This window comes from Harpia harpyja, chromosome 20, assembly GCF_026419915.1.
Source record: "Harpia harpyja isolate bHarHar1 chromosome 20, bHarHar1 primary haplotype, whole genome shotgun sequence".
NCBI classification, from domain to species: Eukaryota; Metazoa; Chordata; class Aves; order Accipitriformes; family Accipitridae; genus Harpia; species Harpia harpyja.
Window position 1 is genome coordinate 475261 of NC_068959.1, and position 23441 is coordinate 498701.

A 23441-nucleotide genomic window follows, 5' to 3' on the forward strand; every position below is an offset into this window, starting at 1 on the left:
AACTTTCTGGAAAGTGGGTGAGTGACGTGTCAGGAGGTTTGGCAATAGGGGTCAAGGGTCTTTCTCACGTCCAGCCCCAGCCAGTCTAATTTCGGTAGAGACCAGGACCTCTTCTTGAAGCATCGCAGCGTCGTGGCAAGAACAGTACGGTCTGGTACCTTATCTCTTCCCCACACCCTCCCTGGTTGCTGAGGCTCCGGTACAGCACTGCTCCCCGTTCCTTTCCTGGTGCTTGCAGACACCTCCCTGCCCATGGGCCCACCAGGGAGGGGGAAGGCTTTCAGCTTGTCTCCGGCCGAGTGCTGGGGTGCACCAGCTCGCAGGCAGCAGCAGGGGAGCTACGGGAACAGAGGCAGGAGGCAGTGGTCCAGCTGGGCCAAGCAGCCCATGCAGATGCCCTCCTAGTCCTGGCAGTAATAAGGAGGTTATTGAGAAGCTGCTGACTTTCACTTTAAGCTGGTGAAAGCCTTTTTGGTTTAGAATAAATATGTATCCAGTAAAACTTTCTAAGAGCTTCAGCGGAAGCACACACAGAATAACAGACTCAGTGAGTAATAAAAGCTTTGGGCTGGGTTACTGAGCTAGTGGAGACATCAAAGTTTGTGGTAAGGGAGGGCTGCCATACCAATCTATGTGCTTAAACCCTTCAGCAAGGAGAACGTGTAATTAACACTATTGAGTGTGACCCTCCACTGAACCCCAGCAGCAGAGTACACGGTCCAGACAGTCCGCACTGCGATCACCCACTTCCCCAGAGCTTTGTAGCAGTCAAAGTTGGCTGCAGCGTCAGGGGTTGTGTTACAACGATTGCTTTGCTCATGCACGTAGTGCTGGGCAGGGTGTTCTTCGGGCTGCTGCAGCCATTGCAAACCATAGTTAGGTTCTAATTCGGAAAGCAAACTGAAAGGACAGTTGGGTGTTGATCATCCAGGTCAGATGGCTTGTTTTTCTAGCAGGAGCTAGAAATCAGATTTACAGCAATGCCTGTGCCAGGTGTGGCTGTAAGATTCGGGTAGCGGAGGACACGCCATTAGCTGCTGGCTGGCAGCAGGATCTGTAGGGAGGTCTCGCTGATGGTGTTCAGGGCTCTGCACATGAGAGGAGTCACAGCTGGCCTGGGAGTGAAAGAGAGATTCAGGCCTGGCCATGGCTCTGCAGGGCAGTGGACCTGCTGGCAGCATCGTGGATCGTGTCAGACAGGAGAGGGCAGACAAGTTCTTCCCATCACAGCACAACTCCAGCTGGCCCAGTCCTGGCTGTCAGTGGGGGTCCCAGGCCCAGCATCATCTGTCTCAGCACATGCTGAATACTTGTAACCAATTCCACAGTTTAAACCTTCCTACCAAGATCACAGCTGAGGAAATACAGCAGTCCTTAACACTGCCAGCACTCATAGTGTTTACACAGGACACGGAGCCAGATGCGTAGGGCATTTTATTTTTTTTAAATGTTTCCAATTCTTGTGCTTGCGCAGGAAAGTTTAAGGTGATCCAGATGCGCTCCAGCAGTACCAAAATACCCATTCTTTTAGAAATCTCTTTCACTTTTACTCACTAATATTACATGGAAAAGTTTCAGCTTAAAAGACCCCTGTTTGTGGCTTGTTCCCCTGGCTGCCCTCTCTGTAGGCTGGACCGGGGTGCAGACTGGGGCCCCTCCGCAGCCACCCCAAGCCCAGGGCTTCCCCGGCAGAGGGGCACGGGCCTGGAGGCTGGGCTCTGCCCGGGGCCAGCTGCCTGGTGGGTGATGCCGGGTGCCCGGCACCTGGCGTGCGGAGGGTGGCGAGCCCCGCTCGCTGCACAGGGAGTTGTGTGCGGGGAGTGGTGCGTGGTGCCCACTACGGGATACCCGGTGCGCTGGGAACAGTGTCCGGAGCCCAGTACCCAATACCCGGTGCGCGGGCAGTGGTGCCCGGAGTGCAGTATGGGATACCCGTTGCGCAGGGAGCGGTGCGTGGTGCCCGGTACCCGATACCTGGTGCACAGGGAGCGGGGTGCCCAGAGCGCAGTACGGGATACCCGGTGCACGGGGAGCGGTGCCCGGAGCGCAGTACGGGATACCCGTTGCGCGGGGAGCGGTGTCCAGAGCCCAGTAGCCGATACCCGGTGCGCGGGGAGCGGTGCCCGGAGCGCAGTACGGGATACCCATTGCGCGGGGAGCGGTGCCGGGAGCCCAGTACCCGATACCCGGTGGACGGGGAGTGGTGCGTAGTGCCCGGTGCGCGGGGACTGGTGTCCGGAGCCCAGTACCCGATACCCAGTGCACGGGCAGTCGTGCCCGGAGCGCAGTACGGGATACCCGTTGCGCGGGGAGCGGTACCCGGTACCCGGTGGCGGAGCGCCCCCTGGCGGCCGCGGGCGGCGCCGTGGGCGGGGCGGGGCGGGCGGCCGTCCCCGGTGGCGGCTGGCACGGCGGGCGCGGGCTCGGGCTCGCCTTTGTGCGGAGCCGGCGCGGAGGGCAGCGCAGGCGGCGGCGGCGGGTCGGGGCGGGCGGCGCCATGTCGTACCAGGGCAAGAAGAACATCCCGCGCATCACGGTGGGCGCCGCGGGGCGGGGCGGGCTGTGCGGGGGGCCGCTGCCGGTGCCGGGCGCCCCGCGGGGCGGGCGGGGAGCGCGGGGCGGGCGGCGGTGCCCGGGGCGGGCGGGGAGCGCGGTGCCGGTGCCCGACGCCGCGGGCCGGACCGGGGCGGCGGCGGCGCGCAGACAAAGAGCCGCGGCCCGGCCCGCCGCCCGCGCAGGTGTCCCGGCGCCGCCGGTGAGCCCGGGCTGGGCAGAGCCGCGCCCCGGCGGGCTGAGCCCTGGCTGGAGCTGCTGCGGCGGCCGGTGCCCGGCGGCACCCGCTCCCCGGGCACTGCCCGCGTCCCCCCCTGGAGCAACCCGGCAGCGGCTCGGGCGGCCCCCCTCCCGCAGAGCCGGCTCGCCGGGCGGGCGCGGAGACCCGCCCGGGCGCAGACTCGTCCGCCCAGCCCATCGTGCGGGCGGGCCTACCCTTCGAGCGGGGCCGGGGGCGCCGGCGGGGAGCGGGCTGCCGCGGGCGGCCGTTCCCGGTGCGCGGCGGGGCCGGGAGCGCGGGTCCCCGCCGCCCCGGAGCGCGGGCGGGGGCGCAGCCCGGCGAACGCCTGGGCTGGCCCGCAGGGCGTTCCCCGCGCTCGCTGCCCCCGCCGCATCCCGAGCCGTTCCCCTGCCTTGCCGCATCAGGTGCGGCGGGGCCGGTGGCTGGCGCGGCGGCGCGGGGACCACACCTCCCGCCGGCCGCCAGAAGAAAGAGGCTGGCCGACATGTTTTCTTGGACGGTGCGGGCAGCCCCGCTCCCCGGGGTCCCACCGATGCCTCTCTCTGCTGAGCTCGCCCCGGGGCTTTCATGCTCCGATCCAGCTTGTGGCCTCGCTCTGCTTTCCCCGGGCCCTCCCTAGAGCAGGCTGCGCGGGGCTCTCTTCTGGTAGAGCCGTCAGGTCTTTCATCTTGTTGATGGCTTTTTGCTGGCTTCCTATAGCTCTTGTTTTCACTCCTGAGGACAGCTTTGGCGCCTTGAAGAAAAAGGAAAAACAAAGCACTTGGGTTTCATTATTCCTTTTAATGTACAGGTGGGAGCAAAATCCTCCCAAAGAAGCACAAAGATCGTTACCACTGCAAAGAGAAATTCCTTTGTCAACCCAGATTCAATTGCTTTAATAAGCAATATCACCGCTTTACACGTCTTGCCTTTTCTGTATCCTTAGACCACCATGGTGACAGCGTTACTCCTGCAGGTGGGATTTCTCCTGTTCTCTGGGGCTTTTTCTACAAGGACCTTTATGATACGCTTTACTGATATGCAGGGCTTGTTCCTGCTCCTCTGGGATCTGGCAGGAACTTTCTCACCTCCATGGTAACAAAATCTCACAAGTTGCTTTCTTTCTCCCAATTAAATCCTTTCCTCAGCCTGCTGAAGCTGAAAATGCTGTGGGTGAGTGGTGTCTGCATAGCTGACACAGGTATTGCAGGTAGCTCTCTTCTGACTTCTGCAGCTTGGTGACGGCCCTCCAGGACTCACTTGCCCTGTTCTGCAGCATTATTGTGTCCTGGTCGGGGTGGAGGAGATTGCTCTGGAGTTCTGGTCAAATGACCCTTATGTCCTGAACCCATGTTTTGACACCCATGGGAAGCAATGAAGTGAAGTCAGGTTTCAGGTGGTCTTCTCTATTTTTATAGAATGGCAGAATGAAAATCTCAGCTATGGTGTCTCCCCTAGAACAAAGCCTCTTCTGTCCCTTTCCGCAGATTGTGTCCCCCTCGAGCATTGTTTTGATTGTTTATTCCTCCTTCCTAGATTTTCGCCCCAGAATCTGTTCTTGCATGTCAGGACACATAGCAACTTCTGGGGATGGCAGATTGTTCAGCTAAGCTGCGCTTGTTGTTAGAGATTTTTGGGACTGTGTTGCACCATTAGGATATAAGATATCTCAGAGAGCTTTAAAGCATCTAAAGCATCACAGCTGGGGGGAGGTCTGGAGTATGAGAGTATACAGAGAATTATAGGAGCCACCTTGTGCTGGCAGGTAACTCACCTATAGATCTCAAAGCTAATAGCACTGAAGCAATGACTGAGCCTGCAAATGAAGGGAGTGGTGCCTTCCTCGCTTCTGTCACCCAAGCAAGCAGCAGGTTTGGCTTTTTTTTGTGAAGTATGTATTGGAAATCTGAGTATTTTTACTTCCTGACAGCTATTGTTTGAACTGTCTAGTGTGATTCTGGAGATGCACAAACACTCCTTCCTGGTTCATCTCATACTCAACAGTGCTGCAGTCAGAATTCGTAGTTAGTTTCTGACAATAACATATGAAAACCCACAGTTTGCATGTTGTATCTGTTTGCAGCAATTTCTGGGCTTTTCTAGGACAGCTATTTCAGTGGAGAAGCCAAGAGCATGAGTGAAGGGTGCATGTGTTTGTGTGAGATGAATTGCTGTGGGAATTATTCCCAACCTGAATTGTAAAATTGACAACAAAAAAATGTTGTCAAAAGCTACATGTGACAGTGTGACAGGCAAGACTGTAGCCATTGAAGGAAGATTGAGAAGTATGGGCATATCTGTTGGTTGTGATGTGGAGAAAGCATGGAGAGGGGAGGTTAACTGTGTCTTTTGGCTTTCTCAGTGATTGCTTCATCAGCTTGGTATGGAAGTGTTGCTCTTCACTGTGCCTTAGGTTGTGCACAGTCCATCAGAGACAAGTAAATGCAGTATTACTTTCCAGGTGTGTGCTGATGCTGGAATGTCCAGCTCAGGAGAATAGTAATTTCAAACCTTGTGTGTCTATTGAGAGACTTTTTATTAGTTCCTTTTCTTTGGTTGTTTGGAGATATAATCAAAATACTTCCCCTCCTGCTGTCCACAGTATGTTTTCCTATCCCTAAGGAAAGAGAGGTGGAAGACTAAAGTGGTGAAATGCCTTGCCCTGGTTTCACAAAATAACTGTTAACAGAGCTGTTGGTTGAATCAAAATTGTGCAGTCTTTGTGCTTTGGTGACAAAAACCGTTCCTATCCCAGGTAGACTGGAGTTCCCGTATTTTTTCTTGGTGTGAGCCATGCCCATCCTGTTCAACCATCCTGTCACAGCCCACAAGCACCATCTCTGTGATGTCTCTGGCACCTCTAAAAAGAATGAGGTCTGCCTGGGGATTGCAGTTCTATTTTGTATCAGGTGCAAGTGGGGAGAAAAGCCTCAGTTACTGACTAGACAGATTTTGATAAACTGGCAGCTGTCAGGATGGCATTTCTTACCATGCCGACAGACCATGGGGAATCACTGACTGTAGCTGGTGGCTGGCCATCTATCCCTGTGATTCCAGCCAGGGGTTGTTCCGTGCTGTTGTGTGGTACGTTAGTAAGGAGGGGACATCAGCTACTGATGAAATGCCATTGCAATTAGTGTCTCTTCTTTTACAAGGGAAAGAGCAGTAAAGCCATACACCTGCTTCCATGCTACCCTAATTATGCCCTTGTGCTTTGTAAACAAGGTGAGCACTATTCTTGGCTGGATTCAGGAGCCTTCTGGAAGCTGCTGCCTCTCTTTCCTTCTGCAGCATCACACTGAGAAATGTTAAGAGACCCCCTGATATTTTTGGATCTCAAAAGGCCAGGTGATGCTTAAGAGCATCAGGAGCAGAGTGTGTGCATGAGGGAATGGGTAATGGTTTTGAAAGCTTGATCCCAAATGCCAACAGGCAGAGAGACAGGGAGTGTTCCACAAAAAGGCTTGCCAGCATGGCAGGGGTGTTGGGGGCCGGTGGTGATCCCACTGGGTTTTGGCAGAGCTGTGCTGGAAGGATGCTTCCAGGCGTGTCCTTGTGGGGCAGCACCTGTGTCTGCAGAAATGGGTGCTCACAAAAGGTACCACAGCAGTGACAAATGGGCTGTTGCCGGCTGCATGGAGACTTGTTGAGACACAGTCGGTGGTGGAGATCAGGCTTGCAAGCGTGACAGGTCTGTGCCAGCGGTCAGGTAGAGCCGTGTGCGTGCAGCCATGGTCTGCGTGGCACCTTTCACTCACGCTGTCGCTTCGGCCCTTTGCACAGAGGCTGGCCCCCGTTTGCCACCCGGAGCCAGGGGCTGAGCTGGGCAGCAGAGGCGGCCGGGGTTTGGGCCCTGGGCACGCTCGCCCAGTCCTGCAGCGCTTCTGCCGCGCTGGGAGGAAAGGTGCTCCCCGCGGTGCCTCCGCGGCTCCTGGTGCAGGAGGGTTTTTCCATCGGCTAACAATGGCTGATGACACAGCCTGACACTGGCTGGTGTGGAGACGTGGTGGGTGTGGAGATGCACAAATGAGCCCTGGCAGGGGAAACAGTGCATTTATTGTAATCTGAGGCTGCTCTGGCAGCGTGTGCTGCAGAAGCCTGTCTATTAAGTCAGGCTTGTTTCCTCGTAACTGCTTCATTCTCTTCCATTCTTGTTCCCCTGCCTCTTAACATCTGGGTGCACTCTGGAACGATGCCAGAGCCTGTAGATGTGGTGTCATTTGAATGTTACTTATTTTACTTTATTATATTTTTTCCTTGTAGCTGGTGGGTAGGCGCCGATGCAGCCCTTCTCTCTCCTGCAGGCGTGGGGGGTGTCTGGCAGCCGGGCTCGGGGCAGGCCCTGAGGCAGCGCCCGATCCCCTGAATGAGCGCCTTGTTTGTGCTCCAGCCATTATGGACCTCACAATTTTGTGTACTAACAGAGTTAGCACTGAGCAGCCCTTCACATCTGCCACAGAATGACCATTTGTGTTTGTGGCCAGGCATATTTTCTGAGTTCATATTAACAGTTTATTCAGTAATTGTCAAGTGCTGCAGTCTCCTGCCCCCATGCTGCCTGTGCCTGTCTCCCTTTGCTTTCTCTTGTCTGATGCGCAGGGAGAGGCAGGCCAGCATCAGTATTTGCTGGCACTCCTGTGCTCTAGTGAGAGCGAGCTCCAGGGGCTTCGGGAAAGCAAGTTGGGAAGGTTTAAAGGGTATGGGCAAAACAAAAAATACTGGAGGCCCAGTTGTGTTATTGGATCTGGGCAGGTAGACTCTTTTTTTCTCATCGTGTAGGCTAGGTAAAGCCAAGGAGGATCTGCCACGGCACAGGGGACTGGTTATGTGGGAGAAACTCTGTACAGTTGACTGAAATATAAAACAGGAATCTTCCTCACTGTGTTTCTAACTGTGGCCCTGATTCTTCCATAGCTGACACCTGATACTGTTGCTTGGTAGTTTCTATCTGCATTTCTTGTACCGTTACCTAAATACTCATCATTTGCATCCACAGGAGCCACAGCTCAACTGCTTGCCCTGTGTGACCGACAGGCAATAAGCAACTGGTTGTGGTCACACTTTGCTCTTTTAGGGGTTTCTGAATTTAAAATTACAGTATTGTTAGTGAGGTGACAACTGGATAGACACAAAAAGAAGGACAAGCGCCCTGTGCCAGGGGAGGAGGAGAATCAGTGGCTAGTCCACAGCATTTGTTTGTGCACAGGGTCCTCAGCCCCGAAGCCGAGCATCGCCTGGCGTGTGTCCATCGGGGAGAGACGCGGCACAGGCTGAGAGCTGGCCCGAGGACCCAGGACTCCTGGGCCAGCACGCACCCAGCTATCCTCCAGCCTTGGCTGTCCCTGAGGAAAAGGGCTGCAAGTGAGAGGTGGTAGTGGTCCCCCAGGTTGCCAGTCAAGGCCAGTATCTTCGTGTGCTAGTTGTAATCTGTTAAAGCTAGCTGTTTAAGGGAGCTGTGCGGGGAGGTCTGTGACCAGCAATGTGCCCTTGCTTCCAGACCCCCCGGAGACAGCAAAGTTCTGCTAGACCTCTGTGCCGATGTGTTAGCTTAGGTCAGGGGAGAAGGGGAGCTGACCCCGGGTCTGCTTGTCAGCGAGGACGGTGGGTGGGAGGGAAACAGAGGAACAACTCAGCTGTGTGCTTTTCTCGGTGGGAGGCAAGGCTCCTGATCGGCATTAAGGTGCGCTGAGTGGGGAAGGTAGATCCCCGTTGCTGGAACTCGGGTTGCTGGTCATCGGTATAGCCGTGGGAAGGCCCTGGTCTGGGAAGCAAGGAGAGACTGTGGCTCTTCCCCCTGCGTCAGCGCTGAGCTGCAGCCGGGGTTGAGAGCGCCGTGCATTCTGATCCTTTCCCCACCCAGTTTCTTTGTCTTGACTGTCTGTGGATGAGATTGCCGTAAAAACGCACATGGGTCTCAGGGCTTTGGCTGCTGCAAGCTGCAGGGACACGGGGGGATTCTCTTGCATCCTTCTGTTGCCAGGGAGGAAGCTGCAAATTAGCACCGCTGTGGTGATACTTCCAGAAATCACCCCAGGGGCGGCAGATGAAGAACAAACCCAGTTCCCTGTAGAGGACTTAAATGTGCAAGAGCTTCACAGGGTGAGGCTGGCCTGTGAGCCCTGCTGAAGGCTCCGGTCAGCCGTGGTCCAGGCTCAGACTATGGAAGGGGGGTGTACTTGTGTGCCAAAACCTGGGCACCGGCGGGGAGCAGAGAGGAAAATAAGGGGAGCTTGAGAGCTGGAGGGTTGTTGGAGCTGTTTTAAGCAGTCAGGAAGACTGCATATTCTCTGGAACAGTGCAGTCAGCTTATGTCACCTGAATACATGGTAGCCATGTGTGAGATCGGGCTGTTTGCCCCTGTACTGCCTGCAGCTGGTGTTTGGACTTGTGCAGGTGGAGGTAGAAGAGCAGGACCTCAGCCTTCCCAGTTCCTCAGGACAGGGTCTGTTCCCCACAGGACAGTGTCCATTCTCTCCCATCAGTGTATGCTGGGTTGTCCAGGTCCAGAAGCATGAATACAGGAAGAGCATAAGAGTTCTGGTCGGGGTGCTGCTCCACTGTCTGGCTGTGCTCCTTCAGAGAAGGCTGCTGGCCACTTAGGTCAATAGAAAGGAGAACAGAGGAGGTGGTAAACGGTGAGACGGTAACACAGTTCAGTGTCTCCTGGGTCGTGTGTAGACCTGTAACGTTGTGAAATACCTCAGAAGGACTACCCTGAGCATTGTAGGGGAGGGACGGGTTCCATCATCTTCAGGGTTGCCTCTCCTGTTGGTGGTCTTTGCAAGGTAGTAACAGTTGAGAGAGATTTAAATTGTCTTCTTTAATGCAACTTATTTTGCATGGTATTTGGATAAGATTTAAGGATATGCCCTTAGTAACAGACTTGCTGCAAATACTGGTGTGTGGCTTGTGCTGCCTGCAGATTTATGTGCGTAATGACCTGGTGTAGGAAGCTTTTGACTTGTCTCTGTATATTTTATGGAAGCATATTTGCTGTGTCCCCAGTGACTCTCCTTTGTACTCATTCTGCCTCAGTGGAGTTTCTGGCAGCACCTGTTCCATTCAGAAACAGCCCTACGAATACGATTTTGTCAATCCTTTCCTCTTGTCCTGTTGTTTCAAGTATTGGTACAGATGTGAACTTTCTGCAGTATCGGCTATTGGGGTGATCTGTCTGATGCGGTAGGAGAGCACCCAAGAAGGGCGCTGAACTGGCTGCTGAGGAGCACGTGTATTGCCTGCTGCTGACAACTGCTGTGTTCTTCCCTTCACAGAGTGATCGTCTCCTTATTAAAGGAGGGAGAATAGTCAATGATGACCAGTCATTCTATGCTGACATTTACATGGAGGATGGCCTCATAAAGTAAGTATGGGACTTCTATTATCTCTGTCTCCCTTAAATCAGCTTCAGGTTGGATGGTTATTGGCTTTTTGTCGATGTGGTCTGTTGCCAACTTGCCAGCCAGTAAAACTTGATAGCCCACTCTGGTTAGAGGGTCAGCTCTCTGCAGTGTGTGTGAGCACATATGTGATTGCCTGACGTGTTTCCATAGTAACTCCAGTGACTGAATTGCAGTCAGGCTGGTGACTTCGTGATACAGCATGCATTGTACAACAAAGCTACATCTAATTGCACCAGGAACAAGATTTATCTTTGACTCCTGTTTTGCCCTGTGTTAACAGTATTAGTATGAATGACCCCACACAAGATCCCATTTGTTAGCCCTAACAAGGACAGTGCTGTGCTGCAGGTCATCTGCCTCCTTGAGATTTTCAGGAATTGCAGGCAAACCTCTGGGGCCCCCCAGCTTCTTCGTGTGTGTTTCAGAGGTGCAGTAATAACTCCATTGTTCAAAGGCTGCAGTTCGAATGTGGCAAGTGTATCACGTTGGGACCAGCTCCAAGCTGGGTGAATTGAAAGAACCATGATAGTTTATAGCAGAGAGACTTGAAAAGCCGTTGCTTGCTCTATGGTAGGAGGAAAATATCCAGCCTTCCCAGGATGGTATATTTTAAAAGTCTAGCAGCAGAGAAGTACGTCAGGAAGTATTTTTATGAGGCTGTTTTTAGCTGGCGGACAAGAGCATTCATGATTGACTAGTACTTGTACCCAGGCAGGGATCAGAGCCAGCTTCAGGTCTTGCTATGGCACAGACTTTCTGGGTATCCTTGGGCAAATCACTTAGCCTCGTCTGCAGCCTGGAGGTCACAGAATTTCATTGCCTTAGAAGCATTGTTCTCGCAAGTGAATTCTGGTGAGAATACAGTAGGCAGTTTAAATCCTTTGCTGATGGATTCATCTCAATAAAAGCGATGGAAAGAGCTGCTGGTTTATTGCTGTGAGGACACTGGAGTGAGCAGTTCTGTCCACAGAACTTTTGTTACGCTAAGGAAAGAAACCTGCAAAATGACTAAGGTTGAATGAAATGCAAAAATGGAATTTGCTCCTCTTTTACCCCCCTAGCGTGCCAAGGAAACCAGAAATTTTCCACTAAAACCAACTTGTCTTTCATCTTGATTTATCAGGGAAGACTGAGGAAGGTTTGATGAAAATAGGATTTCTGAAAGAAGAGATTTGAAGGCTGAGTGCTACATATGGACAGATAAAGGGATTGAGGGGGCGGGAGCCTGAGTGAAGGGAGTCCTAAGGTTCAGGTGACCTGGCCTGCAGGAGGGCTGGGTATGTCTAGGGAGGACAATGTCGTGTGCTAGAACAGCACAAACTCCAGAGGACTATAATAGTATTTTAGGTTGTGAATAGATGTATACTGGAACTTTTTACATTTCCTGTTTTCAGAAGATATTTTTAGGTACTTGGGATTTTAGCTGCCTTCACTACAGCATGGCCCTGCTGATAGCAAAGATGTCCTTCAGGAGCATGAAGGAGACAATGTGAGAAGGGAGGTCCTGGGGACGGGAGGACTCTGTACTCCTTGGGAAGAGAGTGAGCCCAGTGCTTCCAGGCTGTGCCGTGAACCCAGCCAGGCTGCAGCCAGCCATGCTGTGAGCTTTGTGAGCTCCTCCCCAGCTCTCTGGAGGGAGGCTTCCCTTTACCCTTGGGACTTCGTGCTGTGAGCAGCATTACAAGTCCCTGACAAGCCCTGAGCTGGCCTAGCAGCTGTGGCATTACAGTGGGAAATCATCTTTCTCTGTAAGTAAGCCTCAGGCTTGAGCCTTACTTAAGGTGGGCAGAAGGATGGGGGAGAGGAGAGATTAGGGGTGCAGCTTACTGGAAGCAGGGCTGGTGTCGGGTTTTGTGAGCATGCACCCTGGGTGTACAGGTAGGACTGCTACACTGGAAACGCTTGCAGGAGTCTGACTCACGAGTCTGTGGGCTATGAAGTGTCCTAGGCAGCTTCTCACCATACACTGCAGAGATCTGTGTGCCCATCAGACCATACTCTTCAGCTGCCCCAACCCAGTGCCTGCCCCAGACAGCAGGTGCCATCATAGACACCACTAGAGCAGTCAGACAGATGGCAGCCACCCCTGGACTATGCAAATCGCAGGCTTAAGCAAGCCAGACAATCCTGCATTTTGCTGCAGTTAGGTGGCTTCACTCTGCTGGCTCCTGCAAGCCCAGGTGTGGGAGTGGGGCATTTCTGCCGTAGGCGGGAGTTGACCTGGCTGCTCCCTAACTGAACTGTTCGTTGATTATGTTGTGGCTGGTTTTCCTTTGTACCATCTTGGTATCATCTCATCAGGCAGATTGGAGACAATCTGATTGTCCCTGGAGGGGTCAAAACCATAGAAGCCAATGGGAAGATGGTGATCCCTGGAGGAATTGATGTCCACACTCGCCTGCAGATGCCATACAAGGGGATGACAGCTGTGGATGATTTCTTCCAAGGAACGAAAGCAGCCCTGGCTGGTGGAACCACCATGATCAGTGAGTGCAGCAGGCAGGTCCTGTACATGACAGTAGCCAGCACTCTTGGAACATTGCCCAGTTACCTGTTTTTCTCTTTGCTTTTCTCAGTCATCTTTGTTTTAAAGGTCCATGACAGTGTGCTCATCTTTTCTGTGATCTGTCAGTTTAGGCTAGAGAGTGAGGATTGGGATGAATCTTTGGCGTCCCTAGTCATAATGAAGTGGTGGGATGGGAGATTTGCATAGGACCCCTTGCCCTTGCAGATCCCATATTCTGCAGTGCTTCTTTGTCTACAGCCACTGGTGCCCCTGGGACCCTCAAAAAGGAATAACGGCATAACTTTTTTTCCCTGTTAAATAAAAATAGGGCAGCATGATGCTTAGAGGATTCTGAGCAGAGGATCAGAGCAATGTCCTGGCATCCTGCACTGCTTGGAAATAAACAGCGTTAATGGAAAAGGAAAGGGAATTCTCAGATCGTTCCCTGGGGAGGGCCATGGCTGTGTGCTGGTTTGAGGTCCAGGTTTTACTGCTGTGCAGTGGTCACAGCTGTGTACACTGCAGGGTTCCTTGGCATGCAGGAGCAACTGTTGATCCTTCCAGTAAAGGACTGGGTTTCTTGTCCTCCCCCCACTGTTTCTCCTTCCTCCGGGCCAAAAAAATAAGTTGTGTGAAATGGACTGCGGCAAGGCATGGGGATTACATGGTGGGCAATAAAAGGTGCATTAGTATGGCAGCGTGGGAGGAGGCTATGTGTTAATGGGATGGAAGTGTGGGTGAGGAAGGACGAGGCCCTTCAGCTTTCAGCTGATTTCTCGGCAGAAGCCTGTAAAAGCCCCTGGTCCTATGCCAAGGGCTGTTAAGCAAAGGCTCTGTGTGCTTCCCCGCTGATAAGTGCACTTGGAGGAGCCCAGGCACATGGCAGAGGTGGTGGGGGCCTCTTCGGAGCTGCCCTGAAGCTGCCGAGGAGACAAGCCTGGGATCGCGGAGATGCCCGGCAGCGTGCAGGGCCGCGGTGGGGTGGTCCGGGAGGGGAGCCCTCGCCCACCCCTTGCCCCCACTGTGCCGCTGCAGTGGACCACGTGGTGCCGGACCCCGAGTCCAGCCTGGCGGAGGCGTTGGAGCGGTGGCGGGAGCGGGCCGACGGGAAGGCCTGCTGCGACTACGCGCTGCACGTGGACATCCCCCGCTGGAGCGACCGCATCCGGCAGGAGCTGCACACCATGGTTCAAGAGAAAGGTTTGTTGCCCTCGGCTCCCCGCGCGCGGGCCGTGGCGAGCCGCGTCCCCTCGCCAAGGAGGGCAAGGGGCGACCGTGCTGTCGTCCGTCCTCTCGCTGTCGAGCGCCGGCTGGGGTCCTGCGCAGCCGTGGGTGGGAGTTGTGCCCTGCGGATGAGCTGGTGGGGAAGGCAGGCCAGAGCAGGCAGCCTGACCAGGCCGTCTGGGAGGGAGAGCCCCCGGCTCACCCCTCTCTCCTCTCTGCTCTGCCCCTAGGAGTTAACTCCTTCATGGTGTACATGGCCTACAAGGATTTGTACCAGATGTCGAACACCGAGGTGAGACCCCCTTCGCCGCCTTGGTTGTGTCGATGCGAGGGGCAGCGGGGGACGCAGCAGCCGTGCTGGGCGTGGGGAGGCTGGGGCGGCAGGCGGCCGGGCCTCGAGGTTCCTCTCCTCTGCCCTCGCTGCCTTCGGAGGGCTGCCCCCAGGCTGTGGCCATGGTGTGCCAGCCGCGGGCTGGCCAGACCCCCGCGCTGCAGGTGGGGGCAGAGGTCTGGCGTGGAGATCACTAAGAGCATGCGCCGGCGGCCATGGCCTTCGGAGAGCACCGTCCGGCACGGCCAGAGCCGGTCCCGGCGCACCCATGCCGGGCCCTGCCGCTGCCAGGGCCTTCGGCTGAAGGGCCGTGTGGGGTGCCGAGGCCGTACGCAGGCTGGGGCAGTCTGTCTGCTTGGTAATCGTTTTTTCTTGTCTCTGTTTTAGCTGTATGAGATATTCAGCTGCCTGGCAGAGCTGGGTGCCATAGCTCAAGTTCATGCTGAAAATGGGGACATAATTGCACAGGTAACTAACTACTCTTCTGGTATGCAGGGACTGAAAGTCTATCCCAGGCAGATTTGGCGTGGGGCATTAGCAAAATGGCTCTAAAGCTGCATGGACATCTTTTGCAAGGTGATCTCTTTGCTGCTCAGCAGCAATATCAAATTTACGAAGACTTTCTGCTGTGACTATGTGGTTCATAAGCGAATCTGAAATAGTGTATTAGCCATTATCTAAATGGAAGAGAGTGGGCCATCAAGTACGGTATGTTCATTCCAACCACAGCTCTTTTTCAGTGTGGAGAGGCAGAGACCTTTGCCTTGCACATAATCAGCTGAGAGTTAAAGTGTATTGAAAAGTGCCATGGCAAGAGAGGAATCTTCTCCCTGCTGCAAGTGAGCAGCTGGCTAATGGAGCTGGATTTGCAAGGGAATTGTTATGAGGGATGCGGTTTGGTGTTCAAGTGGGTAGTCTGTATTGGCCCGCTGTGTTGTAATTGGTGCTGGATGAGAGAAAGTCCAAATGTTTTGATTTTCATTAAGACAGAGAACACATTGCTCAGTTACGCTCTGCAACTAGTTTTTTCCTGTCTGTCTCATTCTTGGGAGTTGAAGAAATGTGAACTAAGAGGTCATTCTTTGAACATCCTCTCAGACTGCAACAATCAGTTTTTCTTTGGACTTTTTAGAGCTGCAGTGCACAATTGGATAGCTCTTTCACATGAAAACAAAGAGTGATCAGAGGAATTGTATTGGCTGGAGTTTCTCTACTTCAGCACCAGTCTAACCACAAAATGCCCCAAAACTATTAGTTGGTAGCACTTCACAGCCCTGGGAATTGCTTCCTTCTGTCAGGATTGATTGAAAAATCCCATGCTGGTGTGGGGCTCAGCATGTTGTTAGCACAGAGAATGATGCTTGTGGTCATCTGCTGGTGGTGGTTCCCAGGAAGAAGGCAGAGGATTTGTCCTCTCCATTCGCCATTTCAGTCCATTTTATTTCAGTGGTCCTGGCAACTGTGTGTTTCTCCAGTTTGGTCAACATAGGAGAGGAGGTTGCAGGGGAAGAGATGTGATGCATGGCCTGAACAGAAATAGACATGAGCAGAGCTCCTGACTTCAGACTCTGACATGCTGTAGGTGGTGGGAGAGTGCTTCGTGGTGGGTGAAGGGCAAGACGCGAGTATTGTCAAGTCTTTGCTTGGCACTATCACTTGGCAGAGAATGTGTCAGAGGAGGTGACACACAGCACTTACCTGCTGTGCAGCCTCATCCTTTGATACACTCCTCCAACAGCTGTGAACACATCTGTTATCATTGCAGGAGTTACACAGTCTTGACACAGATTAGTGGCATTATTTAATGCCCATAATATGCTCAGTACTCTACAAGGCACGAGAAAAAGTGCATAAAACTGCTTGCTTACAGGCTTAATGTTACTGCTGTTGTGCATCCACTTCATGCCCCACAACACCTCTTGGAGAAATGTTGCCTGTTGTGCAACTGCATGTGGTTTCTGCAAGTCAAGGGCAGGTGTTGGGTGAGAGCAAACACGTGCATTGCCACAGGCAGCGACAGCATGTGGATAAAGGTGTGAGGGTCGCATCAGAAAGATCCCCGAGTGCCTTGGTCAGGGAAGACCATGAAGTCCCCCTGCATGTTTCCTTTGAGCTCTGTCAAAGGGAGACGTTTGAAACGAGGGAATACAAGAGAAGTCTCTAGGGTACAGACAGGAGATAGGCAGGCCAGCACATGTGGTGCACACACACACAATTATCCATGGTCCTTAATTGTAACAGCAAAATATTTGGGATAATGTTAATATTGGAACTAACACCCTACACCACCAGCTTCTATAGAAATCGATACAGGACATGATTTAGCATTTGCTGATTTCCAAATGATTAAATAACAGCCCTGGGGACCCAGGAGTAACCTTGGGAGGAGAAGTTTTTATTGGCTTTAATGATTGTTTTCTCAATAGTTTCTACTCGGACTACTTGCTTTTCAGAAGGGAAGCCAGGGAGGGCCTTAGAAAGGGACTGTAAACATCAAGTGCTGTACACGGAGCTGGGGGGTTTTGTACCCTTTTTCCCTCCACACTGTGCTTGTTTCATTGAAGAGGTTTCAGTCAGTGTCTATGCTCCCTCCAAGCCCTCCTGTTTCCCCATCCTCCCTCTTTCTCTCTCAGACTCCTTGAGGGTGCAGCAGCCTCTCACTGTGCGCGGTGGCCCCACAGGATGCAGGGTGGTAGCAGTCCCGAGGGAAGGGCTTGACACGGGAGGGGTCTGCTTTTCTGTGTGGTTGATGGTTTCACAGCCCTGTAACATCCCTCTGTCCTTTCAATGTCCTAGGAGCAAACCAGGATGTTGGAGATGGGAATAACCGGCCCCGAGGGCCATGTGCTGAGCAGACCTGAGGAGGTAAGGTGCAAAGGACAGTACCAGCCTTGCTGCACTGAAGAGCTATCCCCACAAGTCACAGTAGGGCTTAGTGTATGTAGTGGGGCCAAGCAAGCATCGGGGTTGTGTGTGTGTGTATGCATCCATGGGTATCCATTTATACAGGCAATACTGTCTTGTTCATCATCAGCTCAGGAAAGAGTGAGGTGCATGTTTGTGACATTTTTCAGTCTTGCTGGAGTCTCCTAGCAGAGACAAGGGCTTCTGAGTCTCTCAGAGATTAATCGATCAACAAAAAGGTCTATATGGCTGTAGCAGTATTTGGGGCTGGTTTGGGGATATTTGTCTTATATAGGTGACTCCATGGGTGTGAGAGGCCTGAGGAGAATCAAATGGTGAGTTTTAGTTCCTCTGAAAATTCACTGTTCGTGTCTGTCTGAGTGCAGACAGATTCCAGCCTCTTCCTGCTTAATCTCTGTTTAGGGTCTAAAGTGCGTTTCAAAATCAGACAGGCAAAGCCATTGGTGGAAGGAGTGGGAGGGAAGGAGAGGGGGAATTCCCTGGTTACAAATCATTGTCAAGACACTAATTAGATTACTTCTAATTTTAGCTTGCAGGGTATTTTTCTGTTTGGTCCATTAATCTGAGTTGAGTCTAATTTTAGACAGGTTTTCTTGAGATAGCTCCCTGCTGAGAGGTGCTTTTAACTTTCCACAGCATGTGAAAGAAGAGAACAATAGGAATTTGGTACAATAGCAAAGCTGAGCAGGGGAACACTGGGACAGATTTGTACTTCAGGGTCTGCTGGAAATAAAATCAGTTGGCTTAAATTAAAAGTGTAGGAAGTTGACTGTATTATAGCTGGTAGCAACATATATAGCCTAGTGTAATACAGTGCTTATTGTCTCTGAAGTATGAGAGTGTAAAGCATTTACCTGTACAGGGAAGAGACTCAATGTCAAATACAATAGATCAGAGGCCCTCTATGTGTAAACTGCCATTTATTTTTATGGCTCTAGACCCATTGCCACTAGTTGGCAAGCTAACCCACGATTACGGGATGCTGTGGTTGTGCCAGGATTTGGGAACTGTCTTATTATCATAAGACAGCACTGCGGTTCTTCTCGTCCAAAGCTGGTAAAACGTTGTTGAGTGTTTGATCTTGAAATGCCATTAAAGCATAATGCAACTGAGAACAGTGCAAGAAGGCTCTAGATATCATCTGTCCAGCCAAATCCAGATCTCATTGCCTTTGAAAATAAACAGTGTCCCTCTTCCAGAACGTACTCTACCTGGGAAAATGTTAGGTAGAGCACAGATGACCCTGCTACCCCCCATAAAGCCTGCAGGTTGATGGCAAAGCGTTGGGAGAGTGGTCCATAGCTCCGTGGGTCTGCTTTGTCCCAGAGGGACCTCAGTGGGGGTTAAAGACATGCTCTTCTATCAGGTGATGGTGGTGACCTGGTGGGGCAGGATGGTGCTGCTCCAGATTGTAACCTGCTGTGAAGCGTATTCAGGGATGGCTCTGTTTGCTCCTATCCACATGTTAAACCCCGTCAACTACTTGAAGTCCATAAGTGGGCTGATAGAAATGTTTTCTGTTTAAATTTCTGTTTAAGGAGTCTTGAAGCAGAAGAGAAAAACCTCTTTTCACTGTGCAGCAAATAGGCCTGCAGAAGTATAAGAGGTGTACGAGTGCATGTGTGTCTGGGTGCAGTGGTCTGCTTCTCCTGCTACTGGGAGAATTAAGCTTGCACAGCCAGCTGCCTGGCCTGCAGGCAGTTACTGCGTTCCCTGCAGCTGGCAGTCCTGGCCTCCCCCGGGAGCTAGCTGATTGGTACATTGTCTTTTTAAGGCTTCTGTTTTGAACTTTCTCATGCTGAAGCTTGAAGCCAAACTGTAGAGCAAACACTTGGAGAACCTCGGGGGTTGAGCTCAGGCTGAGCACGGGCTGATGTAATAGTCCAAAGATATCCCTCGTGATTGAAATCCACCCTCTGCTAACAGCAGGACAGTGAAACATGGGGCGGGTGTCAGCAGGCTGGGATGAGCAGCAGCTGCATCACAGGACAGCCAGACCCTGATGCAAACAGCCTGCCAGCGCATAGCTAGTTGCACCCCAGCCACAGGCAGGGTGACGTCTGGTTAAACCAAACACAGCCGCAGGAGAGCCTGGATCCGTGAGCGGTCTGAAGGGGCAGACCCTTTCGCTGTCTGGTGTCAGCCAGTGAGCCATGCTGTCAGCCGCGGGCAGCAGTCCCTGGCCTTCTCTGGCTGTCAGGAGAGCTGGAACTAGACAGTGGAAAAAACAGCCGATGCAGCTCTGCGCTCGACCCCGAGCACAGTCCAGACAGCACTCCGCTGCTGAGCATTGTGTGGCTGTAGGCTGCGATTTGGGCCAGGCCCTAGGGAGACTGAAGCTTCACCCCTCAGGTCTCCCTGATTAACCTGTCCCTGGGGAGTCCAGGGTAAGAGCGAGGGCACAGAGTGTCAGCAGCAATCTGTGGTGTGCCGAGAGGAACAGGGGCTCCTCCCTGCTCACCCAGTGCTCCTCTGCAGCCCTGCACTGTTCTCTTTTCCAGCTGGAAGCAGAAGCTGTCTTCCGGGCCATCACTATTGCCAGCCAGACCAACTGTCCTCTCTATGTGACTAAAGTGATGAGCAAAAGTGCTGCTGACCTCATCTCGCAAGCCAGAAAAAAAGGTGAGTGGCAGCTGCTGCTGCACACAGCCTTGCTGTTGCTGCTGGGATCCTGGACAGCTGGATTAAGTGGTGCCCATGTCCTCATGGTTGTTTTGCCAAGACCGCCACTGTGCCTTGAGTGCAAGTCCAGTGCTTCCCCTTCTGCTGGGGAGCAGTTAGTTCAGGGATTTACCTGACTTGTGAAGGGCATGGGGACACTGCATCAGGCCACATGGAGCCACCTCCTGTTGTCACATCAGGTAACATCAACAACTGCAGGTAGGAGCAGTGCTTTAAACACCAAAGTTTGTCTGTGGCTGTGAAGGGCTCTCTGAGGAGACTTGTCTGATCCACATGCAAGTGGTTTGAGCTGCTGCATATAGCTCTGGCCTCCCTTTGAAATCCTGGCCCCTCAGAGGTTCCTGGGTGCCTTTTCATGTGGCTGGGGGCTCCATTTGTCACTGGTGGTGGAGCGCAGGGAATCCCCACATGCATGTGGGCACGTCAGATTGCCTGACCCCTGCCAGGTGTGCCTGCGCTGCTGGTCAGCTCTGAGATGTGGCTGTCACCAAAGTCAGCGGGGTGAAATGCCCCTGCTACAGCGTGGGACACCAGTGCTTGCAGGAGGGCCTGGAGGGACCGGGGGCCTCGATTCCCAGGAGCATGGCTGGGGCAGAGCAGGTTGGGAAGCAGCCATGTGCTGGGGCAGGAGGCCAGGTTTCCAGCATTGTTTGTCTCTCTGCGGTGTCTTCTGGGGAGCACAGCTCTGTGGACGTGCCTTCCTGTGCCATGCTCCAGCCAGGCTTGCTGTGCCAGCAGGATCTGTGCCCTTGAGCAGGAGGGCTCTATGGTGATGGTGGGCAGGTCTCGCCCTTAATGTGAGCCTTGCTGTCCCTCCTGCCTGCCCCAGCACCTGAGGTCCACGCAGGCAGCGTGGGACAGCCCAATGTGGGTCTGGCTGTCCTCTGCGCATGGCAGACTGTTGGTAGTGTTGTGGAACAGAGAATGTCTCCAGGCTCCATCAAACCAGCATCCTTTCTGTCCTCCTTTCCAGGCAATGTGGTGTTTGGTGAGCCAATCACAGCCAGTCTTGGGACCGACGGGACGCACTACTGGAGCAAGAACTGGGCCAAGGCTGCGGCATTTGTGGTCTCTCCGCCTCTGAGCCCAGATCCAACAACTCCTGACTACATCAACTCCCTGCTGGCCAGGTGAGTGACAGCTCTGCTGGGTGATGCTGCTAGCAGGATGAAGCAGACTCTGGCCTTGGATAGGGGAGGAAGAGGTTAGGGAGTGCCCAGGCAGCGTAGACCTTAGTCCAACCTGAACCACTTCACTGTAGGTATTTAATGAGCTGACTGATGAAATGGCTTTGGTTCAGAGCTGTGGTGGCTTATCTCTGAGAGCAGAGGAAGGACTGGGGAGGCACTATAAGCTTAACATCAGTAATGAGAAAAATACCAGGGCAAGTAGTCATGAACCATTTTAAATGCCCTGAAGAAGGCAAAGAAATGAGGACCAGCTAACACAGACTTGTCAATGAAAGCATTCACCAAGCTGGAGAAGCCCTTCTGCATGTGTGGGGTGGGGAATGGCTGCCTCGGTTGCAATGGTGCAGGAGAAGGTGGAGGGGTTACAGGTGTCACAAGCTGGTGGGGGCTCACCAGTCGAATACAAAGCAGACGTTTTCTCATGCCTGTACAGGTGAGCAGTAGTACAGCCTGCAGAGTGCAGGAGGCCTTTAAGAGCAGCTCGTGCACATCTGACAGGGATGGTAGGTCGTTTTTGCACCCTGAAGGCAAGGGGGTGGGGAGGGGATTTGTTGAAAATAGAGAGCAAACAATACAAGCACTTCAGCAATTTGCTTTGACCTTTCACAGTTAGACTCCATCCTCTCACTGGCAAGGCATGCGCAGCAGCTAGGGACGCAGAGCTCATTGCTGGCCCTGTCCACGCGCCGCGTGTGAATCACACGCCCCTCTCACCCTGTGTTTGTATGTCTAACTGTGCGCCTGGTGGCTGGTCTGTGTTAGCCAGGGAATGGCTGACACTGAGGGGGTTGTAAATGGAAATGACCTTTGAGGTAATGCTGTAAACATCTCTGACTAGATGAGCAAGGGATTGCTGGTCAGTAAGAGGTGTCTCGGCAGAGCGGCACATTAGGATAAACCTGCGTTGTGCCATGGCTGGCGTAAGAGAGGTGCCAGTGCGTTTGGGGCCTGAATATGCAGCTCACCCTGGATTTTGCTTGGTCAAGGAGCAAGAGATGCCTCTGCTCAGTCTGGATGTATGAAATAGGTGCAGGTCTTAGGGACTGGCAGGGAAAAGTGAGCCCAGCTCCTGAACTGGCTTTCTAATCCTTCCCTTCCACTTCAAATTTACCCCAGACCTCAGAGGAGAGGCCAGAGCACTTCTCAGTCCCTGCAGCCCACAGGCATCTGTTCTGACCCCTTTCCCATGCCATTTTCTGTGAGGCTTCAGCAGGAGCAGAGGCTGCGAGGCTCCAGCTGGGCTGGATGGCTTGTTTTCTTCCACCGGGATAAATCTGGTGGAGATTAGGAAGCATGTTGTGTCATCAGCCTGGGCCTCTGGCTGCGCAGTCAGTCAGACATATGGCAGAAATTATCAGAGGAAGATGGAGATTACCAGTGGATTAGGGCTGATTCGCAGCCCCGAGCAGAGCCGTTGTGTCCTCACCATCCTGGGTTCAGGCACAGCCTGTCTGGGAGCCAGGTGCTCAAGGCCACTTGCCTCATGCAGGCAGAATTTGGCCTGCTTCCTTTCGCCCAGCGGCAATGACTTCCCAGCTGCTGCCTATCCACTGCTCCCTGAGGACCCAGCAGCAGCCAGGTGACTTTCAGGGAGCCATGGGCAGCTCCTTGCCCTGCTTTGCCTGTTGGCAGCTTGAAGGCTCTGCCTGTTCCTGCCCTCTGCCATCTTTGTCAGGATCAGGATGGGTCAGGGCATGTCATCCGACCAGTGAGCCCTTCTGGGCAGAGGAGTCTGGATAACAGCACTGGGCAGCACCTGCTGTAGAGTGCTGCAGGGAAGCTTTTCTGGGCCTCCTGGAGAGAGCTGCTTCTGGGGAGTCCTGCCTCTCTTCATCCCACTGTCAGATTTACACGTGGCCATGGGGGGGCGTTTGCTTTTGTAGCAGTGATGTGGCAGAGATGCTGTAGCTTGGGCCAGAGGCTGCAGCTTGGGCCAGCCTGCACTTGCAAGCACACCTTCTTGGTCTGCACTGCTGGCTGCTGCAGCTCATGCTGCGAGTGTCCATGTGGGGCTGAGAGGAGCTTCTGCCAGACAAAATGTCTCAGGCCAGAGCCCTGGAGCCAGGCTGAGGTGCTCTCCTTGCTGGGGAAGGTTGGCAGTGCGAGTGGCGGGCAGCCCACAGGCTCAGCTCCCCATAAGCCCCCTCCTGCAGCTGTGTCCCCTCTCCCAGAGAGAGGGTGACATCTGCCCACAGCAGGCTTCCTGTGGGGCAGGGGAGGGCTGCGCTTGCCCCTCGGGGTACAGGAGCTGGCAGTACACAACGAAAGGACTGGCTCTGGGTACAGTCCTCGGGTGGAAAGGCCTCTTTCTCCCTGTGTGGCAGAAAGGCTGCTCTCCCAAGCAGACCTGACAAATTGCCAGAAATGATTTTTCTGACTCACACTGGGATGGTTTTTTCTCTTTGTG

At 53.4% G+C, this 23441-nt stretch overlaps 1 protein-coding gene across 1 annotated transcript in view; it reads left to right on the forward strand.

Annotated features, from left to right (window-relative positions):
- The window catches only part of DPYSL3 (dihydropyrimidinase like 3), a 41087-nt gene that overhangs the window by 13877 nt on the left and 3769 nt on the right, over positions 1-23441 (forward strand). The window contains 8 exon segments of the mRNA XM_052771942.1: positions 10048-10136; positions 12478-12662; positions 13718-13882; positions 14137-14198; positions 14625-14705; positions 17034-17102; positions 19664-19784; positions 20818-20974. Of these exon segments, the coding sequence (XP_052627902.1) occupies positions 10048-10136; positions 12478-12662; positions 13718-13882; positions 14137-14198; positions 14625-14705; positions 17034-17102; positions 19664-19784; positions 20818-20974 (929 nt within the window).